We start from the raw sequence: 21,765 nt of genomic DNA, 5'->3' as shown, positions 1-21,765 counted from the left end.
TAGAAAGGCAACCTTTGATTTTGAATTAAAGCACGGCCAGTGAGGTCCCCACAAAATATTAAATTCCCCGGCATGTACGAACATTATTAAATAATTCAAATACACTTTCCGCGGCTGCCTTAATTAGGATTGCCCAAAATAATTTAACACACCCCTTATTAGCACGATGTCTAATTATAACCAAATCACATTATCAATACATTTAACACATACCGTCAGTGCGGAGGGTACAGGCGAGCTGCGGCAAGGAGGAACTGATGGAATCTTTTGTTCTCCGCCGGGTACTTCATTTGAAATATGGCCTTAGCCAAGTACCCGGCGAAGTGGTATGTCCTCCTGCCGAAGCGGGGCACTTTGATCTTCGCTTCCCTCCATTTCCGCTCGATCGTGTTTGTGCGCGCTTTACTTTTGGGGTCAACAAAATTATATGAATGATTCACAGTTAAATGTTGATAGCCCTCTTTCTCCAAACAGTTGTATGCCTTCCAACAATCACTAATGACCGTTGTCCCTGGGTGGATACGCTCCTTAATGACGTTAAGCAAAGTGAGAGAGTCACGCGTCTCCACGGCAACGAGGAAAAAATCCCTACTCTTGCGGCATACTCCTCCAAAAACCCACTGACCTTCAATGACACGACCTACGTTATATTTACGTTTTCCAAATTTAGATTCATCAATCTCGACAATTTCCCCTGACCCACCAATTTTGTCGGATTGATTTTCAAAACACCAGAAAATTAAAACCTCCCGGCAGAAGCTCGCCCAACCGCAAATAGTCCGGTTTGGGAAATTAAACTCGCTCCGTGCAGATGCGTAAGAAAACCTCTCTCGCAGATACAAATTTACAAATTTTAAATTAGTTTCAAAATCGAGCTTGCTATTATCAAACCAGGTGTTCTTAAAAAGTGATTTTTTGAAATTGCATCTAACTTTTCGATTATTTTTTGGGGGGGTCTTGTCGCACCTAAATGAATTTAAATTATCATCGCGACGGCATTCGCCGTCGCATTTTGGACATTTCATGGCCTCCAAAATGAGGCCATGTGTACGGCAAAGATCGAGCAAGAGGGAAGGCTGGGTGCCGTACTTTTCCCAGAAGTGCCCATACCTATCATGATATAATAAATTAAAAACAATGATCCATTATGATATAAGCCAAAAATATTTTATATTTGAAAATACATAAACATTTAATAATATAAATAATAAACATTTAAACTTACCCCATGTCACAATCCGCACAAAAATCACTTGCAGTTGCCATGACGGTGGCTTACAGGCAAGTGACGACGTAATAAGATTGGGTATTGTTCCGATTGGAAGGCAATTGATGTAACAAGGCAGTAGCATTGTTAGATTGTTAACAATCAATCAAGGTTATGATAAAGATTATAGTAATGGTAAATTAACCACATTACACAGAATACAACATATAATCTCTAAGCATAAATTTAATTGAGGAAATTTCATTATAAATAACATAAAATAATGTATAAAAATAATTCGTAATCGGCAATGATTCCAGGTTGGTTGAAAGTGGTGCACCGAAAACGTGACCTTCATAGAAAACGCAATTATAGAAAATGGAATAAGATATAGAAAACGAGCTTATAGAAAATGTAAACATAAACAAAGAACTCTGCCTGTGAAAGGATGTCTTGGACTTAGGCTCTGCGCGGCGCGCAGCGCCGCGGTTTTTTTCCGTTTAACGGTAAATATAATGCCTGTGCATCTTAAAATTACCACTATCCTACTCTATTTCTTCCGCTCTATAAGATGGCGGTGTCCATTTTCCTCTATCTACGCGCGTCGCGGTCTTCAACCTCTACCTTGTATTTTTCTTGGATTACTTTTTAGTATGTATTTTATCATAGGGTTAGGCTGAACGTCAGAAAGTGGTATTCACACTGGAACAACCCTATTCATGATTGTCTCCCACCCCCCCACGCTACCACTTAAGGGGACTGAATTGACAGGGGTTAACCAGGTCTATATGCGCCTGTATCCCCCGCCAGCATCAAGGGAGGGCAGAATTCTAAGAGTGCCTTGATGAACTTGGACGGGACCCCTGGGTTTGACGGATCACACTACAACGGGTGGGTTTTGGTGGCTTTTGCGGTGAGATGTTCCAGTGAATGATCATGTTAACGCTCTTGAGTAATCACTTTCTGATGTTGAGACGTCCAGCATTATTTTTTTTATGTCATGCATGCTTTTAAGTAGTCGTTGGTGAGCCACTTCTTTTACTTTTGGTTTTTGTGTTTTATGTTTTGCTGTTTTTCCCTCTTTCACAGGTTTTTAGGGTATTTAGTTTTTACTTTTGGTAGTTTTTAGAGCTTGGACGTTTTCTTTCAGCTTTTACCTTCTCTCTTTCAGAGTTTGATTCTTTTATTGCTAATCGCCAGCTCGCCTAGTTAGTTTTACTGTGGCTCACTTAGTTTAGGATGTTTTCATTTATTTTCTATTAACCCTTTTATCCCCAGCCAGTTCACTTTTGGTGGTGCAGTGTCTTTGTTTTGTACAGTGTCTTTGCTTTGTGCAGCGTCTTTGCTTTGTGCAGCGTCTTTGCTCTGTGCAGCGTCTTTGCTCTGTGCAGCGTCTTTGCTCTGTGCAGCGTCTTTGCTCTGTGCAGCGTCTTTGCTCTGTGCAGCGTCTGTGCTCTGTGCAGCGTCTGTGCTCTGTGCAGCAGTTTGTGCTCTGTGCAGCAGTTTGTGCTCTGTGCAGCAGTTTATGCTCTGTGTAGCAGTTTATGCTCTGTGCAGCAGTTTATGCTCTGTGCAGCAGTTTATGCTCTGTGCAGCAGTTTATGCTCTGTGCAGCAGTTTATGCTCTGTGCAGCAGTTTATGCTCTGTGCAGCAGTTTATGCTCTGTGCAGCAGTTTATGCTCTGTGCAGCAGTTTATGCTCTGTGCAGCAGTTTATGCTCTGTGCAGCAGTTTATGCTCTGTGCAGCAGTTTATGCTCTGTGCAGCAGTTTATGCTCTGTGCAGCAGTTTATGCTCTGTGCAGCAGTTTATGCTCTGTGCAGCAGTTTATGCTCTGTGCAGCAGTTTATGCTCTGTGCAGCAGTTTATGCTCTGTGCAGCAGTTTATGCTCTGTGCAGCAGTTTATGCTTATGAATGGCTTCTTTGTGATCCAGTGGATTGTCAGTTTTGTGTTGGTTTTGTTTCCCGCCAGCAGTAGTTTGTATTTGTGCGTGAAGAGCTTCAAGTATTTGGTTGCTGCGTTCCTGGCATGCCGAACAGCAGGGAGAGGCAGGAGCGATACCAGAGACTCCAGCAGCGTCGAAACATCCGGATGAGCAGCCAGCCGACATCCCGTGAAGTCTCCCCAACACCACGCCGCATACCAGGTGGTTCTAACCCGGACGTAGGCGAGGCTGTCCAGATGATGGTCACAGAAGTAACCATGTTTGACCAGATCATGGAGAAGATGAACTCTCTAGTTGCAGAAGTACGGGAGTACAAGGAGCAGAATGATGCCCGACTACAGCGCCATGAAGAGGCCCTTGAACATCGCATGCAGGAAGGCACTCTAAATCAAGAACAGCAAGCAGACAGTAACCTCCATCAGCCACAGGAGAGAGAACTAAACCAGGAGGATCCAGTTCAGCAACTCCGTCGCCAGCTGGAGGAATGCAACAGGGAGCTGGAGGAGACTCGCCTTCAACTACTGCGGACGAACGCTGCACCCATGCCTGTGGTACATACCCGAGAACAGGAAATTCAGGAGCTCCGCCGCCAGCTAGAGGAACGGAACAGGGAGCTGACTGAGACCCGCCAACGACTACAGGGGTCAGGTGTTGCAGCAGCACCCATGGAATGTGCCCAAGACCGAGAGATTCAAGAGCTTCGTCGTCAACTTCAGCAGCGGGACCAGGAGCTAGCAGAGGTCCGCCGTCTCGCCCCCTCAGTACGACATACCATGACTAGGTGTCAAGACCACCATCAGCAGCCTCCTGTCATTAATGGAAGCCGCTCTCCTCCTCAGCCTCTTCCTCGGAGCCGCCCCCACACTCCAATACCAGAGCAGCAGCTGTATCCTGAACGTCGACACACGTATGACCCACAAACATCCCTGCCGCAGCAGTTCCAGCCTAGGTCTTCGCCCCAGCATCCCCAGTCAGCACATTCTTCGTCTCAGTGGTCTGGCACGCCATTTTCCTATGTGTTCACGAATGAAACTGTCCCGCACTTCAAGGGGGATACTTCCGCCTCACAGCCGCTCAAAAAGAACCAAGCAGTAGAGAGTTGGATTCGGACAATTGAGAACATTGTGAAGCCAGCCACATCAGAGATGTTCATTTACGCAGCGCGGGCAAACTGCAGAGGTCCAGTCGAGCTAATCATTAATTCCCCTCTCTTCGACTCGATCACAGAATGGGACACATTCAAGGCAGCTCTCCGTAGTAAGTTCCGAGGTATCTACACTTCCTCGGACTTCTACAAGGTTCTATACGACATCCGGATGACACAAAGCCAGGCACCAATGGACTTCTTTTTGCAGTTGGAAGGGCACGTCTACCAGGGATACAGGGATCACCGCGAGGCCATTGGTGATCCATCCGAACTAGTGAAGAGGGTCTTCCTGAGTGGCATCCCTGCATGACTCCAAGACTTCCTCTCTGTTAAAGAAGATGGTAGCCCAACCCAGATAGCCGAAACAGCACAGTGCATCTGGAATTCACGCAATGGAATAAGGCATAGCGATACTTCATCAGCAGAGGAAAATCCCTACCACCCTAATCGCTCTCCACGGGGTCGGGATTTGTATGCTATGCTGGTAGCTGCTGAGCGTTCCAGTCCACCTTATCATCGATCACCTGTCAGGGAGAGGTGGTGTGAGCATCATCGGGTAAGGACTCACGGTACATCTGAGTGCAGAGCCAGGGCTGAGATCCTAGATCCACAGTCTCCGCGACGACGATGCTACCATTGCAGAGGTCCAGGACATTTGGTAAGAGATTGCCCCTTTCGTGAGCGCCAGGGTGACCAAGCTCCAGGAGCTGCTGGTAGGTCCGATCCAAGGAGCACCTCACGTGGAGACGTTACCTCTCAAGAAGGAAATGGCAGTGACAGGGCCTACTGGACGGCCAGTTGCAGAACTCAATGTTAGTGGTTCTTCAGTTCGCTGCTTTATTGATACAGGATCTGAAGCAACAATTGTTAAACCCCAAGCTCTCAAGCGGATTGATCCTCATAACCACCTACGTCGGAGGAAGATTTTCAGTATTCTGTGAGGCGTGTCTGGTCGACCAATCAACACCGAGTGAAGTAACTCTTGTTTTCTGTCTAAACTCAGACCTTGAAATGCACCATACGGTCACTGTGTGATGTACGATTTCCTGGAGACATACTCCTGGGGATGGACTTTTTGAGAACCACCTTTAGCCTGTCCTCAAGGTCCCAGGATGACAGCACCTGCCTGACTTTAGAAGGCCAGGAGTTTCATGTGAATTATACTGATGCCCAATCCCTGCAGCTGAGTGTAGTGAGAGTGACCACACCAGAAGTTCCAGAGAATGCTTGCCACCACCTGACATCTCTTCTGCTGTGCACCTTTACCGAACTACAGAGCTTCCACCACACAGTGGGCGTTTCTTGGAGGGTGTAGTGGCAAGGTCTTGTTCTGATGATGGGGATGTATTGTTTACACCGCAAGTAACAACTGTGTACATATCACCGTTTGTGCTGAGTACTGTTTCTAGACGGCGATGCCCTGTGTGGGCAGTCAACAGCACAACAAGGCCAATTCGATTAACACAAGGGACATGTTTGGGGATGGTATCTGCTGTCGAGGCTGTTTTTACGGCAGAAACCTCAGCCGCCGAGACTTCCGACTCCAATGCCTGCAACTCTGCTTATCCAGATTTGAGTGAAGACAAAAGGGAAGATGAGGATTTCCAGTGGGAGGAAGACCAGTTTGACAGAACCTTTGGGATAGAGGATTTTGGTTATGGCAGCACTGCCACTGATGTTGCTGATGATCTTCCGCCATCACAAGCCCTTGCCGCAATCGAAGCTGCTAATATCCCAGATTACCCATTGGCCTTGGAGACTGAAAACCAGATGCCTGATCACTTAGGAGAAGATCAACGCCAGGAGTTGCGGAGTCTTCTGTGTAGTTACAGTACCCTTTTTGATGGAGGTGAGGATGCTGTGGGCCACATCCCAGGCATTCAGCACAGGATTGATATGGGGCAAACAACACCTGTATGTACCCGCCAGTGGCGTCTCCCGCAAGCAACCCGTCAAACAATACGCATGCGCTAGGGACCTTGGTCCAGTACGCCCAGGCTGTGTGCCATGCTGGATCAAGGATTGCTGTTACCTGTGTGCTAGGGACCTTGGATTGGTACGACCAGGCTTTGTGCCATGCCGACCAAGGATTGCCGTTAGCTCAACCCACTAGGGACCTTGATCCAGTACGCCCAGGCTATGTGCCATGCTGGATCAAGGATTGCTGTTACTTCGATGCGCTAGGGACCTTGGTCCAGTACGCCCAGGCTATGTGCCATGCTGGATCAAGGATTGCTGTTACTTCGATGCGCTAGGGACCTTAGTCCAGTACGCCCAGGCTATGTGCCATGCTGGATCAAGGGTTGCCGTTACTTCGATGCGCTAGGTACCTTGGTCCAGTACGGCCAGGCTATGTGCCATACTGGACCAAGGATTGCTGTTACTTCGATGCGCTAGGGACCTTGGTCCAGTACGGCTAGGCTATGTGCCATGCTGGACCAAGGGTTGCTGTTACCTCGATGCGCTAGGGACCTTGGTCCAGTACGCCCAGGCTATGTGCCATGCTGGATCAAGGGTTGCTGTTACTTCGATGTGCTAGGGACCTTGGTCCAGTCGCCCAGGCTATGTGCCATGCTGGATCAAGGATTGCTGTTACCTGTGTGCTAGGGACCTTGGATTGGTACGACCAGGCTTTGTGCCATGCCGACCAAGGATTGCCGTTAGCTCAACCCACTAGGGACCTTGATCCAGTACGCCCAGGCTATGTGCCATCCTGGATCAAGGATTGCTGTTAGCTGTGTGCTAGGGAGCTTGGACTCAGTGTGCCTTGGCTGTGTGCCACGCTGGTTCAAGTGCTGCTGCTAGCCTGCTGTAGGGACTCTACTGTCAGTGCGCCCTTGGCTGTGTGCCACACTGCAATTAGAGATTGCTGTTCATCTGTTGGTTCCACTGCACCACGTCATGTCCTGGGAGTATTGAGACCAGATACAACCAGATGTTACCAGATGCTCCTGATTTTTGTTTTATGGTGATGGGATTTTTATTTAATATTACTGTTCTTTTATGATCACCTATCAAACTTATGTCCGCTCCTTTGTTTGTCAGGACTCAGGCTTGCTTTTATCTTCCAGGTCTCCGCTGTTCGCTTTGACCCAGAGCGGGGGAGGAATTCTGTAAGGTGGTCTTGGATGCTGCATCTTGTCCTCTCCGCTCTCCCGCTCTGACTGCCGTGTTGGAGGATTATTTGTCTCACCTCGTTTTTTTTTTTTGGTTGTTTTTTCTCGTTTTTATTGAGTTTTATTGTTTTATTTTAGTTTCCCCTTTTTATTGTGTTGTTTTCTCTTAACATTTTTAGTCATGATTTAACGAGACATTTTTTATTACCCTTTTATCTTCAGCTTTTATTCATTTTAGTGTTTTAACACTCAGTAAAGTTTTAAGGTCTCGTTTTTACTTAGTTTTCATTTTAAGTTGTAGGGGAAGCATTTTTACATAGTGTTTATTCGTTCATTTTAGTTATTGTATTTTATTTTCTTGTGATTTCTATTTTATACTTTTAGTTTTATTTTTCCTCATTTTTATGCACAGTTTTAGTTAATCTATTATAAGAATATATTTTGTAAAAATGGTTGGCCTCTGACGTCACCGGGGCATTGAAAAAGAAACAATAAACAGTACGAGTCGAGACGTCAACGAATGTGTTTCGCTATCCTCCGAAGCTTTGAACCGGCAGTGTCGCCATATTTGTTTGAACCGAACACAGAGACGATCACGGAAGAATATAAGTTAAGTACTGAGTTCCTGATATTTTTTGTATAGGAGCTGGACGTGATCTTAACATTTTTATTTAATAATTTGAACATCCTTTTATTTAATAATTTGAGTGACCTTTTAGTTTTAGTTTTCCTGTTTCGGTGTCACCAGACTCGGGTTTTATACTGTCGTATTTTTTTTTCTTTTAGGTTTAAGGGTTTTTAAGCCTTCAGCTCTGACGCCAGACTTGCTGGTTTTGTCTTTGTTTTATGGTAAGGCCTTCAGCCAGGCTCTCCACTCTGGAAGTCTTCTCTTTTAGTTTTTGCATACGAGTCGGTAATTTTAGGTGCCTTTAGCACATTCTTTTACTTTTGTATTTTTTTTCTTAGATTACTTTTTAGTATGTATTTTATCATATGGTTAGGCTGAACGTCAGAAAGTGGTATTCACACTGGAACAACCTTATTCATGATTCAGTCTCCCCCCCCCCCCACGCTACCACTTAAGGGGACTGAATTGACAGGGGTTAACCAGGTCTATTTGCGCCTGTATTCCCCGCCAGCATCAAGGGAGGGCAGAATACTAAGAGTGCCTTGATGAACTGGGACGGGACCCCTGGGTTTGACGGATCACACTACAATATAATACCTAAAGCTTTGGTTACCTATGAATTCTGTTCTTGATAATGATCACTGTCGTTGTGATTAGCGACATTCTCTTTACTTAAAGTAATTCTTCCTCCTGAAAACATCATTTTGATCTGGTATTCACTCATTTTCTCATTTTTTGTTCATTATGCCAAATCTTAAGATTATTTTTGAATTACACCCATTTTTGTTTCACTTACTTATACAGCTATTTCAAAGTATTGTACATTTTTGTGTGTTCGTTGTCCCCCATTTTAATGAAACCGAACACCTGTTCAAAACAAAATGGATTCGACTTGCTTACCGCTACAAACATTCACACTGCGAGCTTTGTAAAACTAACGAGTTCAATCTAATCCAACCCCATTCAGTGGGGGGGGGGCTGCCTATAGATATAGATATAGGGGCTTCGCTTCCTTAAACCCCCTCTCAGGGGAGTTGCCGCCCCCTCGTCAACAAAATTTTCACCTTGCATTTTCCAGCATTAGAGAGGCCAGACCCAGGAACAGTTTGAATCACATCTTCCCTTCAGCCTTAACTCCAGACGGGCCAGACTGCGGGTCACTGGGGTCGTCAGGGTCATCCAGGTCATTGATGGCGGGAACTGCGATCGCCAGCCGCCGCTCCTTATCGGACAGCGAAGGCTACAGTTTCATGGCCTCGACTAACTGGTGGTGAACTACTGGTGTCTGTCTTTTCTGATTTGAATTTCAACTGTCTTCTCCTAGGCCCAGCTTCTATTGTCACGTGATGGTCTATTCCATATCTGATTGGTTCTATTGAGTGTCTGTTTTCACGTCACGTTCACGCACGAATCTAATTGGCTCATTTGATTTCCCTCGCATACGTCATCCGCTACAAATCCGTCCGATTTCCCGTCGCTCGTAACGACTTTTTGCCATTTTGTCGCGGCGCTGGAGGCGGAAGGTTACTGCGGCTCCTGGAAATCGAGGGTTTTATTTCCTATATATTACCGTTATTATCAGTTTGCGGAGAAAATGGTACAGAAGAAAACTTTCATAGAATGATGTGTTCTACTACATGGTAAGATCAAATTCTTTTAATTTATGTGAGGGGTTGCACTTCCAGTAATACTGACCTTCACGCAGTTTCAACCGGCAAGGACTAACAAAACCGAACCCAATACTTAAGTAACTCTAAACAAAAATATAATACTAATTCAGCTGTCAGGGGAATCATCAACTTCAAACTTCAATAATACAATGAAATTAGCCAATGCTATAAATAAATCTGAATTTCATAAATATATAATAGAAGACACACTTAGCGTTCAATTTAATTTATAAAAATAAAAAAAGGAGAAAAAACATTTCAACTTTGATTTTGATCATAAAAAATAAGCCTAACAAACCTTGGAATAAGAAATGTAATGAAGTAATAAATAAAAGAATCAAAGCTTACAACAAATGGAGAAAAAGACCTAGTACAAAGACTAGACTAAATTATAACAAACTATTAGCAGAAGCTAAACATGTCATCGAAAGAGAAAAATAAGAATCATGGGAAACATTGTGTTTATATAAATTTTTAAATTCCTTCCAAAAATATGGAATTTCAAAAAATAATAAAATAAAATAACAAGTATGTACCCTCTAATAAATAACTTCCCAGTGATCCAAATATATAAAAAAAATAGAACTATTTAGACGAGAATATAAAAATATAACGAGCAAGCAAGCAAGCAAGCCCCTCCCCCCCCAAAAAAAAAAAAAAAAAACACTAACAAGAGTAGGAGAAAACGAAATACTGAACAGCAACAATGAATGTTATATGAATAAAGATATAACTTTAGAAGAATTAGCATACGCTACAAAAACGAAAAATGGGAAAGATTATGAACCAGATGATATTACATATGAACTCTAAAATAATGCTCCAGATATATAGTAGAAAGGATCTTTAAAAACGTCAATAAATATTGGGAAATAAGTGAATACCCACTAGAAATGAAAAAAAAAAGTTAACCCAATCTACAAACCAGGAAAAAAATAAACAAAAAATAATTCATATGGATTTCTTACTAATGAAAACGTGAAGAATAAAGCTATGATGAATCTAGTAACTCAAGTAGCTTCATCTTGCTTTGCAATGCATCAGCAGTTGCCTTTTGTTCACTTGATTGATTATTGTCACTTGGGAGTAATATATACCCCTTTAAGTGTTTAATGCGTGAGTAATGAGGAAAAGGTAACTTTGGAATGTGAGATGGGACTCGTCCAGTAATCTCTACACTTTTGCAATTGAATTAGAAGGATGCCAGTCTCAGTTCACTATCTCCAAAAACAGTGGAAAGTGATTGTGTGTGTGTGTGTGTGTGTGTGTGTGTGTGTGTGTATGTGTGTATGTGTGTGTGTGTGTGTGTGTGTGTGTGTGTGTTCAGTTAATAACATGATGGGAGATACAATCATTTGTTGTCAACATAAGAACACTGAGTTCACATTTTTTTTCTCTTTCTCAGGATGTTTAGGACATCCAAGAAGACTTCAGCTGCTGATAAGAATGACACGTGTTTGGACACAAAAATCATGACAACATGATGGAAAGAGGATTGAAGATACGGGTGAGGATAATTACCAGGAAAAGAAAGAAGCCAAAGAGGAAGAAGCCGAAGAGAATGCTATCTGTGTAGAGGCTGAAGACGAAGTAAATGTAAACCATCAGCATCAAATGTCTGAAGAGATCAAGTCATGGCGAGGAAGCAGTTCAAAATAACTTTAAAGTTTGGACGTGAAGAGATGAAGATCCTTTGTCTTTATCAGTGTCATGTGTATCTGAGGATTGTGAAAACATAGATTCATCAGATAGTAATCAGGAGACACATAAGGAAGGTTGTGAAGAGGCTAAATAGGAAATTGTGGGAGCAAGAAGATTTTGTGTGTGTGTGTGTGAAATATGCAACATTTTCAGTGTTAAATGTGATACCATGAGAGTGCATGGAAAAGTAAAACTGCATAGGTGTGAGATTTGTAGCAAGCACTTCACAAAGAAGGATCATATAGTGAAGCACATGAGAATACATACAAAAGAGAAGCCGTTTAGGTGTGAGATGTGCATTAAGAAACCCAATTCAATGTACCACACGAGGCTACATACAAAAGAAAAACCTTTGAGGTTTGCAGAAAGCAGTTCACTCAGAAGCATCATCTTGTGTACCACATGAGAAAGTATACAAAAGAATAGCCTTTTGGGTGTGAAGGCTGTAGTAAGCCATTCGCCATAAAGAGCAGTCTAGAAAGGCACACGAGTGTACATTCGCTAGAGAAACCCTATGTCTGTAAGATTGTAGTAAGGCATATACATACGCAAAAAGGTAATCAGGGTTTGCTCATTCAAACGTATATAGTAAGGAACTCATATACTTCCAGTGTTTACTATGAGAGGGAATCTTGTAAGACACATGCTAGTGCATACAAAAGAAAAAAACATATAGTTGTGAGTTATGTAAGAAATCATTCTCACAGAAAATTAATCCCGGGAGGCACATGAGAGTGCATACAAAAGAGAATCCTTTTACTTATGCTCTTTGTAGTGGATCATTCTGTTATTAATGTAATCTAGTAAAGCACATAAAATACAAAATGCTACGAACGCTCTTTAATAAGAAATACAAGCATGCTGTGGGGCACGTTGTCACTGGTGCAGGCCCGTGACAACTGGCCCGCACTGGATGGTGCAGGCCCGTGACAACTGGCCTGCACTGGATGGTGCATTGTGCTTGGATGGCCACTGACATGACTGAGGAAAGGACGGTGCTAGTCGGGCAATGACCTCTGATCGGACAGTATTTGCCGACTGAAAATTGGTTTTAAATATTGTTCCATTAATCATTCAGAATGACAGATCAATTTTTAAAATTCCACCTTGTGCTCTGACACTCCCTCTCATTCATTAACTCACTCACTCATCCACACCCTACTTATTCACTCATTTATTTATTCGCTCACCAACCCATCCTACTCACTCACCCTTACTCATACACAAGCACGCATCTGAATGTTCATACCTCGAACCAATTTATCTCCACGCAGCTGCTCACAGGAAGTGACACCTGGAAGGATGGCCAGGGCAAAGGGAGAACACAAACTCAAGACAAAACGCAAGGGGTTTATTACCATGTACGGAGAGTAGCAAATTAGGGCAGTCTTTCCCACGCTACCGTGTTAACCTGAAACACACAAGAAATTTATTTACGCTCTAATGCCTTCACCGCTTGATCTTGCGCCAGCACACGGCAAGACCTGCCGCCGCACTTCAATACCACTTCCACGTCGTTGCGGCTCTTTGTCTCGGGGTAACACAACAACCAAGCTGCATAGGTCATGGCGAGGAGAGCTGACTTTATTTTCTTGGATCTTGACAACAATATCATGTGGGGAAACAAGCACTCCATAGCTGTTCTATACACCCGTGCTACCACGTTGACCAGAGGAGTTCCACGAAAGCAAAAAAGTGATTCAAAACAACACTTTTGGAGGAACAACTGTATAGCTCTGTCTAATCTCTCGGTCTTCTGTGAAGTGTCCACGAAGGAATGTTGGCCCTCAAAAGCTCCTCCCCTTGCGGCCTTTTCTCTCTTTCTTCGTTGTTTTACTTTTCCATTGCATTTTCCTCCTTTTTCTTCTGTTTCTTTCTTCTTCATTTTCGTTGTAATCAAACTCCTTTCACAACATTGCTTTACCATACTGATATATGATCTTAGATCTCTAACACATATTTGTTTCAACCATTTGCCTAGCACATCTATTTGTTTAAAGTATTAAACAATAATCATTCTTTTTCTTCATTCCCTTCTTCATCATCTTCTCTTCCTCCTCCTCCACTTCCTTCCCCATCCACTCCTCTCACATCTTCATTATCTTGTCTTTCTTCTACCCCATGTGGTCTTCTTCTTTTTCTTCGTTTTACCTCTTCTTTTCCTTCCCCTTGCCGTTTTCGTCTTCGCCTTTATGTATATATATATATATATATATATATATATATATATATATATATATATATATATATATATATACACAAATGCATATACATACGAATATATATATATATATATATATATATATATATATATATATATATATATATATATATATATATGCATATACATATACATATACATATGAATATATATGTGTATATATATGTGTGTGTGTATAAATAAATATATATATATATATATATATATATATATATTTATACATATACATATCTACACACACACACACACACACACACACACACACACACACACACACACACACACACACACACACACACACACACACACACACACACACACACACACACACATACACATACATACATACATACATACATACATACATACATACATACATACATACATACACACACACACACACACACACACACACACACACACACACACACACACACACACACACACACACACACACACACACACACACACACACACACACACACACACACATACATACATACATACATACATACATACATATGTAGATAGATAGATGGATAAATAGATGTCGTTACCTACTTTTCTTTAGTTACCCCTGTGCTAAATTTCGTTTTCTTACGTTCTCTTTAACGAAATCTCTACTTTTGCTCTCTTATGATACGAAAATTACCGCAATAGTTTTCAGATATATTCCATATATATAAATAAAAAAGAATCAAAACAAACAAATTGTTTAAGCGTTATTGATTATTTTAAAGATACAGTTTTGTGACACGAAGACTGGAGAATTGTAGAACCTCATCTTTCATTAATAGAGAACCCTCTCACGGTACAGACGTGGTGTTTATTTGCGTTTTTTTCTATTATATTATTATCATTATTTTTATTTCTTGTGATCAGGGTCTGTATGCTTTAAAATCTATCTAAAGTGAAGAGTTACAAATGCTTTTTCATGGAACTTTCAACTATTTAAAAGTGAATGGATGGGCAGATTTTCGATTCATACAACATTCATACAACAGGCCATTGTTTTTCGGTAAATGAGAGGGAATAATCCATTGAAACACACCTGAAAAAAATAATTTACTATAAGCCTGTTATTCTTATTTACAACGTTATATAAATGGAAAGTGTTTGCTTGTCAACAATGTCGGAGAAGGCTACAATCCCTCTCAACATAGCGAGCGACTTGTATCTAATTGAACATGGACTGATATACTGGACAGTCAGATAGACGTCAGTTTTAAAAAGTAAAGAAATTGAGGAAAAGAGAAAATAAAGAAAGGAAGAAAGGGAGGGGTAAAGGGTGTAAGAGGAAGAGAGACTTAAGAAGAGGGAAAGATTTTCACAAACCTAATAATACTGTCTTAACTAAGCAAGAGATAATTTAAAGTCAGCAGGGAATTAGTACGTATTTTTCTCTCTCTCTCTCTCTCTCTCTCTCTCTATATATATATATATATATATATGTATATTAATACAATGTAAGGTAGAAGTAATAACTAAAATTGCACTTTATTTAAATGGTGTTAGAAAACGGAGAATACCAGCAGCAGTAACTTGAAGAAAAAAAGAAGTAGTTTAAGGGTGTTTTACGCTAGTTAAAATGTGTAGTTGACGAAGACCATATAAAAGGCTATAACCATCATCAATGAAAAAAACAGACTGAAGACTATTCTGGCAAGCAATCAAAGCACCTATCTCAGTAGCCTTATTTGCCGCCAGTATTCTTAGTTTGCGCTAGTAAGAGGACACTTTCATGCCATTAATTTTTTCCTTGTTTTGTATTTCAAGTAAGGAATTAGAAATGGGAAATTCGAGGTTATGGCTGTATCTGAGAATATAAGAAAAATAGATTTGCAAAATGTAACCAGTTCATAAAGAGTGCAAAAACACGAAGGAGAACCACGTTTTCTAATTGTGGTCTTGATCAAAGGTTCGAACTAGTGTTTACTCTGTGGCCTTTAAGTAAGTTCGGGAATGAGTATAGAATAACTTTATAATATTTCCCTCATGCTTTTATTCTTTTACCCTCTCCCCATCCCATTCTGAAATATAGATTGTCAATAAATTTCGTTTATCCTTTGTGCTCTTTTTTCTTACTTTTTTTGCCATCACTCAAAGAATTCAACGGCGTCATTAGTGGTTTCGCCATTAATTCAAAAGCACGTTTAAGGGATTTCTCTTTTAACAATCGTTTGTTATTAAATTCAGTAAATCAGATTCTTTATCAGCATAAGTGAATATTCATTAGGAAATGAGTCGGTTTCATCTCAACATCACCAAGGCCCACGAAGTACAAACGAAAATATGTTGTTGTTTTTTTGGAAGAAAACATATCTCCCACTATGAGCCATCAGCCAGGCCAGGCTCTCGACGCCTCTGGTTACAATGCCCCTAATTTCCTTTCCTTATTTGTCACCTTCACAACACCATCTCTTCCATTGTGCTTCTCTCTCTCTCTCTCTCTCTCTCTCTCTCTCTCTCTCTCTCTCTCTCTCTCTCTCTCTCTCTCTCTCTCTCTCTCTCTCTCTCTCTCTCTCTCTCTCTCCTTCTCCTTTTCCCTCCCCCCCCCCCTCTCTCTCTCTCTCTCTCTCTCTCTCTCTCTCTCTCTCTCTCTCTCTCTCTCTCTCTCTCTCTCTCTCTCTCTCTCTCTCTCTCTCTCTCTCTCTCTCTCTCTCTCTCTCTCTCACGTAGGGACTTATTAAGATAAGGGTGGTGAGAACTTAAGTTACATCAACCCTTTGAGATTGAGATGTAATTTTTTCTCGCATTGTTATTATTATTAATAGTATTATTGTTCTTCGTGTTGCTATTGTTGTTATCATTAGTATTGTTTATATTGTTACTGATTAATATTATCATTCTTCTTCTTGCTGCTTTGTTATTGTTGTAATTATTATTATTATTATCCTTATCCTTATTCTTATTCTTATTCTTATTACCATCATCATTTTTATTATTATTACCTCTGCTACTGTTATCAGTATCTTCATCATTATTACTGCAATAGTAATTGCTGTCGTTACTATTATGCCCACGGTTTAGGACTACTCTATCAAATATTTAAATTATCGTACTTCGGCCAACACAGTTCCAATATTGTGTCGCGTTCTGCGAGTTTATCCCTTTCTAAATGTCATTAAACCTTTTCTCGGCGTTTGAATAAAAATTAAAAGTTAGTTTTCTCATCTATAGTTTTTACTGATGTATACTCCTTCAAACCACCTCGAATTGAGATTGTTTCGGTCGTTTTAGAAGAGTTTACTTTCGCAAATCCGAGTCATCGTTTATTTACTCCTTCGCCGTCGACCCCAACGGTTCATTCACGCTCCATCCACGCCTTCGATCTCGTCTCGCACTCCTTTTCCTCACTTTATCACTCACTCTCACAACCCATTAAAAGGGAAATATAAAAAGGCATCTGGATGGTTTAAAGTGATTTATTTACGGTATTTTCGCCGACGAATTTCAGCTTGACGGCTTTCATTTCTTAACAATACTGCTGACATATGACACGGAAGTCGCGACCAAACTCCCCGAAAACACACGGTGAAAAATAGGTTGAATTGTATCATGCACTTGGATCTGTGTACATATAATTTTGTATATATACATATTTATATAACTCTGTAATAACCACCTGTCGTTTCCTCTCGCATTCGTACATCCACTTATGAAAAAATGCCACAGCATAGTGTTCTTGGGAATTCAAGTTGTAATTAACACTTGTCATGAACATAGATTGCAGGCATTCCAGTTTCTTGCAAATTTTCATGTGTATTTTTATTTATTTTTTAGTACAAACTAAGGAAAGTGAAAATGCTTGTAAAAAATTATATTTTATTTGCTTTGACTATTCAAGCATAAATTTTTTTGCTTAAAAATACAGGTACTTTGTATATATAAAAAAATCTCAACAACATACATATATTCTTCATAGGAATGCCTGCTCATATGTTCATAAAATATACACAGCCACTTACTGCCATGCACCATTTTTTCTAAATATATGGAAAAAATGTGCCTATACAGTGATATAAATTGACTACTTCCATGTCAAGTTCTTGTACAAAATTGGTCAGAGACCTTCCACGAGTAACGTTTCAAGAAAGGGGGAGATGGAACATGGAACTAGTGCAAAGATAAGACATGAAGATGAAAAAATGAGTCTACATAGCTATAACAAATAATGCCCTCCATTGCATCGATCAAACCATGAAAATAATCACATACATCACTATACAACCACAACTGTAATTTGTATGTAAAAACTGAACAGAGTCTTTCCTACACAACAAAGCCACTAAAATTCCTTATTCTACATATTTACAAAATGGTTCCAGCTGTATGTCATAACACCACAACATACGGCATTATAGGCTGACAAGATATTCAGAACTGAAGTCACTTCTGCCAGGATTTGTCCTAAAGCAGACATATTGCTAATAAATATACAATTCAAGTGAAGCTTTACTGTACTGGTTGGACTCGACACTGCGGAGAACTCAATCTCTAATTTTAATGGAAACATTAAAATCTTTTCATTTTAAACTAAAAATTGTTAAACCTGTTCCTTGTAGAGTAAAACAAGAGTAATATACCTTCCTCTGCTCATACAGCAATATGCCAAATACACATATTTACAAATTCACTGGTTAGTTTTTGTTTAACAATATAACCAACCTGACAAATTATGAATTTATTAATTCATTGTTAACAAAATATACTTGGCAGTAACTTTAGCCAACTCTCCCTAAATTGTTTCTTCTAAATAACATTTATTGTAATGGTAGACCATTTCTACCTAAATCCACTATCTTACATCTTGTAGTATCAAAAGATTTTTTTCCTTTTTCAAATAAACTTACATTTCTTTTAGGTATATTAGATTCTAATAATCAATTTCTGGATATTCCTCCTCCTCATCCCTGTCATGATCCTCATGCACTCGATCTCTCTCTCTGTCTCTGTCTCTCTCTCTTTCTCTTTCCCTGTCTCTGTCTCTGTCTCTGTCCCTGTCTCTATCTCGGTCTCTATCTCTGGGACCATCATGACCCTCCCACCCTCTCTTGTCACTTCTTCCCTCGTACCTGTGCCGTCTACCTTTGTAAGGATACCTGTTATGGCCTCGGTCTCTACCTGACCGAGGATACCAGTCCCTGTCTCTGTCCCTTGGAGGGTTGTCATAGTGCCGTCCCCAACCCCTGCCACTGTATTTTTTCCCCCCTTCCCAACCACCCTCTGGATAAATTGGACCCCCAGGCCCTTGAGAGCTCATGGGATTTGGCATACCATGCATACCCATATTATCATGGTGATTTTGCATACCATGTGGACCATGTGGACCTGGATGTCCAGAGGGACCAAGAGGGCCAGAATGACCAATAGGACCATGTGGACCTGGCATGCCATGAGGGCCTGGGTGACCTGGAGGACCATGTGGGCCAGAGTGACCTGGTGGCCCGTGTGGGCCTGGAATTCTGCTCCCATGATTACGTGGATACATGCCCACAGGTGGAGGTCCTGGTTGTCCAGAAAAGGATGGTGGCCCCATGACACCTGGTGGAGGTGGAGGTGGGGGTCCCATGGAACATCCCATGTCATCAGGAGGCAGTGCTGGGGCTCCCTGGTGCATGAACCCACCAGATGGACCAGCTGGCATGTATGGAAGCTGGTGATACATTGCTTCCATGTTGGCCCCTCCTGGATGAGCTTGCTTGCCAACATCCTCATTGGACTCCATTTCCTGAGCTTTGGCAAGAAGCTCCTCATCACTCATTTTGCTTAAAGTCTTACCCTTCTCTTTGGCATCAAGTGCAGCAGCTGCTTGTGCACGAGCTAGTCTAGGGTCCCTAACTCTAAGGTCTGTATCTTCTTCATGTTTTGTTTCATTTGAGACAGGAACTTTATTCTTATCTGTAGTCTGTAATACCCTAAGGTCAAGATCTTTTGTTGCCTTATTATGTAACAAAGGTCGCATATCTACATCCCCCTTACTCACTTCAGATGTGGATGCTCCTAAAGCTTTATTTTTGCTATCTTGGTATTTTGCATAATTCATAACAATAGGATCAGCTGACAAACTTAACCTTCTTTTAATTTCCTGCTCTTTTTCTTTAATCTCTACCTCTTTCTGTTTAATATTATCTAAAATTTCTTGAAGATTTGATGGAATACTAATTTTGGAAGTATCAAGCTTCAGCTCCTCTTTGCCTGACAGTGGCGGAGTGTGAGATCTTGAGGGACTATAGGGCTCTTCGTCATCATTGACTATGGTTTTCTGCATCTCACTCAGTTCTTTTTTGTGCTCTTCAATCTGACGGTTAAGCTCTGCAAGCATTGATTCCTGGTCCAGTGAGGCTTCCATGAAAGTCTCTTCAGGTGGGCTATTTGGCTCCTGAGTCTGGAATGATGAGTCTGCCTCGGATGGCTGGTCCTCTAAACCGGTAAAACGCTTTTTTGGCAGTGATGATTCTTTGTAGTCTCTTGCTGGTCTCTTCAGAGATGTTTGCACAATGCCCAAGTTCAACTCCCCTGACCGATCTGGGAGTGGCGGCGGGGTGTATGACCTTTCACCAATGCCTGCTTCCTCCACCTCCTCTTCAGAATCCTTCGCAGCCAAGGCAATTTCTTGGATATCCTCATCTGTTGGTAAGGGTGGGGTGTAACTTCTTTCTGAAGAATCTGCAAAGTTAGAAAAAAATATATTTACTGACCATTAGATTCTTTTACTTTGGTAACAGACACATACAACTGCATGCATGCAAGCACTCGTACGCACACAAAAAAAAAGGGAGGGAGAGAGGTGGAGGACAGGGGAGTGAGGGAGGGAAGGAGGAGGAGGATAGGGGAGAGAGGAAAGGAAGGGAGGACAGGGGAGGAAGGAAGAGAGAGAGAGAATTAAAAAAAAAGAGTAATGGATAACATAATAATTTGAAAATTTGTAAGAGGTAATCAAAACCATAAACTAAATATTGCTTCATCTATCACATAAAATACCATACATTAAATTTCATGTGCTCAACAGAACTTTAAAATATATCTTGATCAATGAGTTGATGTGGAGACTGAATGATATCTGGCTAGCATCTTATGTTTGGTGGGACAGATGGCAGAAACAGAAACCAAAGGGGTGGGTGATATAATGGAATGGCAATCAGGAGGAGAGCAAGAGTATGGGTGGATAAAATGCAAGTCAGCAGGAAGAGGGAAGCAATGATATGTAAAAACTACAGACAAAAGTTGAACCCAGTGTATGCTGAAGATGGAAGAATAGAGAGCTGTGTCAGCAGGTAATATTGGAGGTTGAAAAGAAAGTTTTTTTTTTAACATAACTATTCTGCCATAGGTATTAAAAATTTAAGAATACTTTAGAAATTTTTAGTGGCAACAATGTATTTGTTTTCTTCAATAGATAGAGCTGAATTTAAAAAGTGAAGTCCCTTCCCCTTTTGAGAAATATGGTATTCTAGGAAGTTACTTTCTATCCCTCACCCTATACCTTCCCTAGAGGGAGGGTAGCCTTACATGAATTCTTCAGAATCCTACTTTGTAATTAGTTACAGTATGCCAGAAAATGAACAAAGTTGCAGAAAGCCAATATCAATTCTTCTTTATTGTAAAAGTTAACTAATCTAAACATTGTTCACCAATCTACTGCCAAAAATACATCTTTTAAATAGTAATATGTCTGTATTACACAAGAAATTTAATAAATAAATGTTTTTCTCCAGGCATAGCCAAATTTGTGATCACCGAATGAAATGATTAACCCCAAGCTACCGGGCATGGCATGTACGTACATGTCACATTGTGTATGTTGAATTTAGTAATTGTTTTTACATACAGATGGCTCCACAAGTACTAAGTTACCAATGAGACAATTATGCGAACTACCTGTCTCACCGGTTTACTGTTTCCCTTGATTTTTATATTTTCTAATATTATTACTGCTGTTAGTAATGTCAGTAACAAAATAGTAATTATAATGTTTATAACAACAATAACTGTCAATATTGATAGCATTAGAAAGAAAGAAAGAAAGAAAGAAAGAAAGAAAGAAAAAAAAAAAAAGAAGAAAAAAAAAAAAAAGTTTTCCAGCTATTTTGAGGAAAAGCGAGGTTGCAAATTCTACTAATTGACT

At 40.9% G+C, this 21,765-nt stretch overlaps 3 protein-coding genes across 8 annotated transcripts in view; 1 reads left to right on the top strand and 2 right to left on the bottom strand.

The window, feature by feature from the left end:
- Window positions 1-215: 215 nt before the first annotated feature.
- On the bottom strand, window positions 216-1,266 carry LOC113820393 (uncharacterized). The gene is made up of 2 exons (XM_070119187.1): window positions 1,226-1,266; window positions 216-1,110 (listed from the first exon to the last, which is right to left on the bottom strand). The coding sequence occupies exons 1-2, from the start codon at window positions 1,264-1,266 to the stop codon at window positions 216-218; spliced, it is 936 nt and encodes a 311-aa protein (XP_069975288.1).
- Window positions 1,267-11,349: 10,083 nt separating this feature from the next.
- Window positions 11,350-11,822, top strand: LOC138860836 (putative zinc finger protein 702). Its single transcript, XM_070119186.1, has 2 exons — window positions 11,350-11,429; window positions 11,591-11,822. The coding sequence occupies exons 1-2, from the start codon at window positions 11,350-11,352 to the stop codon at window positions 11,820-11,822; spliced, it is 312 nt and encodes a 103-aa protein (XP_069975287.1).
- Window positions 11,823-17,046: 5,224 nt separating this feature from the next.
- pps (protein partner of snf) overlaps window positions 17,047-21,765 on the bottom strand; it is a 95,476-nt gene continuing 90,757 nt past the window's right edge. For all 6 annotated transcript variants that reach the window (XM_070119077.1, XM_070119073.1, XM_070119075.1 and 3 more), the window contains one exon: window positions 17,047-20,306. In XM_070119077.1, the coding sequence (XP_069975178.1) occupies window positions 18,514-20,306 (1,793 nt within the window). In that variant the 3' untranslated portion in view covers window positions 17,047-18,513. The remainder of the gene's footprint in view (window positions 20,307-21,765) is intronic.

The sequence above is a fragment of the Penaeus vannamei genome, chromosome 43 (genome assembly GCF_042767895.1).
Source record: "Penaeus vannamei isolate JL-2024 chromosome 43, ASM4276789v1, whole genome shotgun sequence".
In the NCBI taxonomy this organism is placed as follows: domain Eukaryota; kingdom Metazoa; phylum Arthropoda; class Malacostraca; order Decapoda; family Penaeidae; genus Penaeus; species Penaeus vannamei.
The sequence above is the reverse complement of the archived record's forward strand: the minus strand, read 5'-3'. Positions and strand labels throughout refer to the sequence as shown.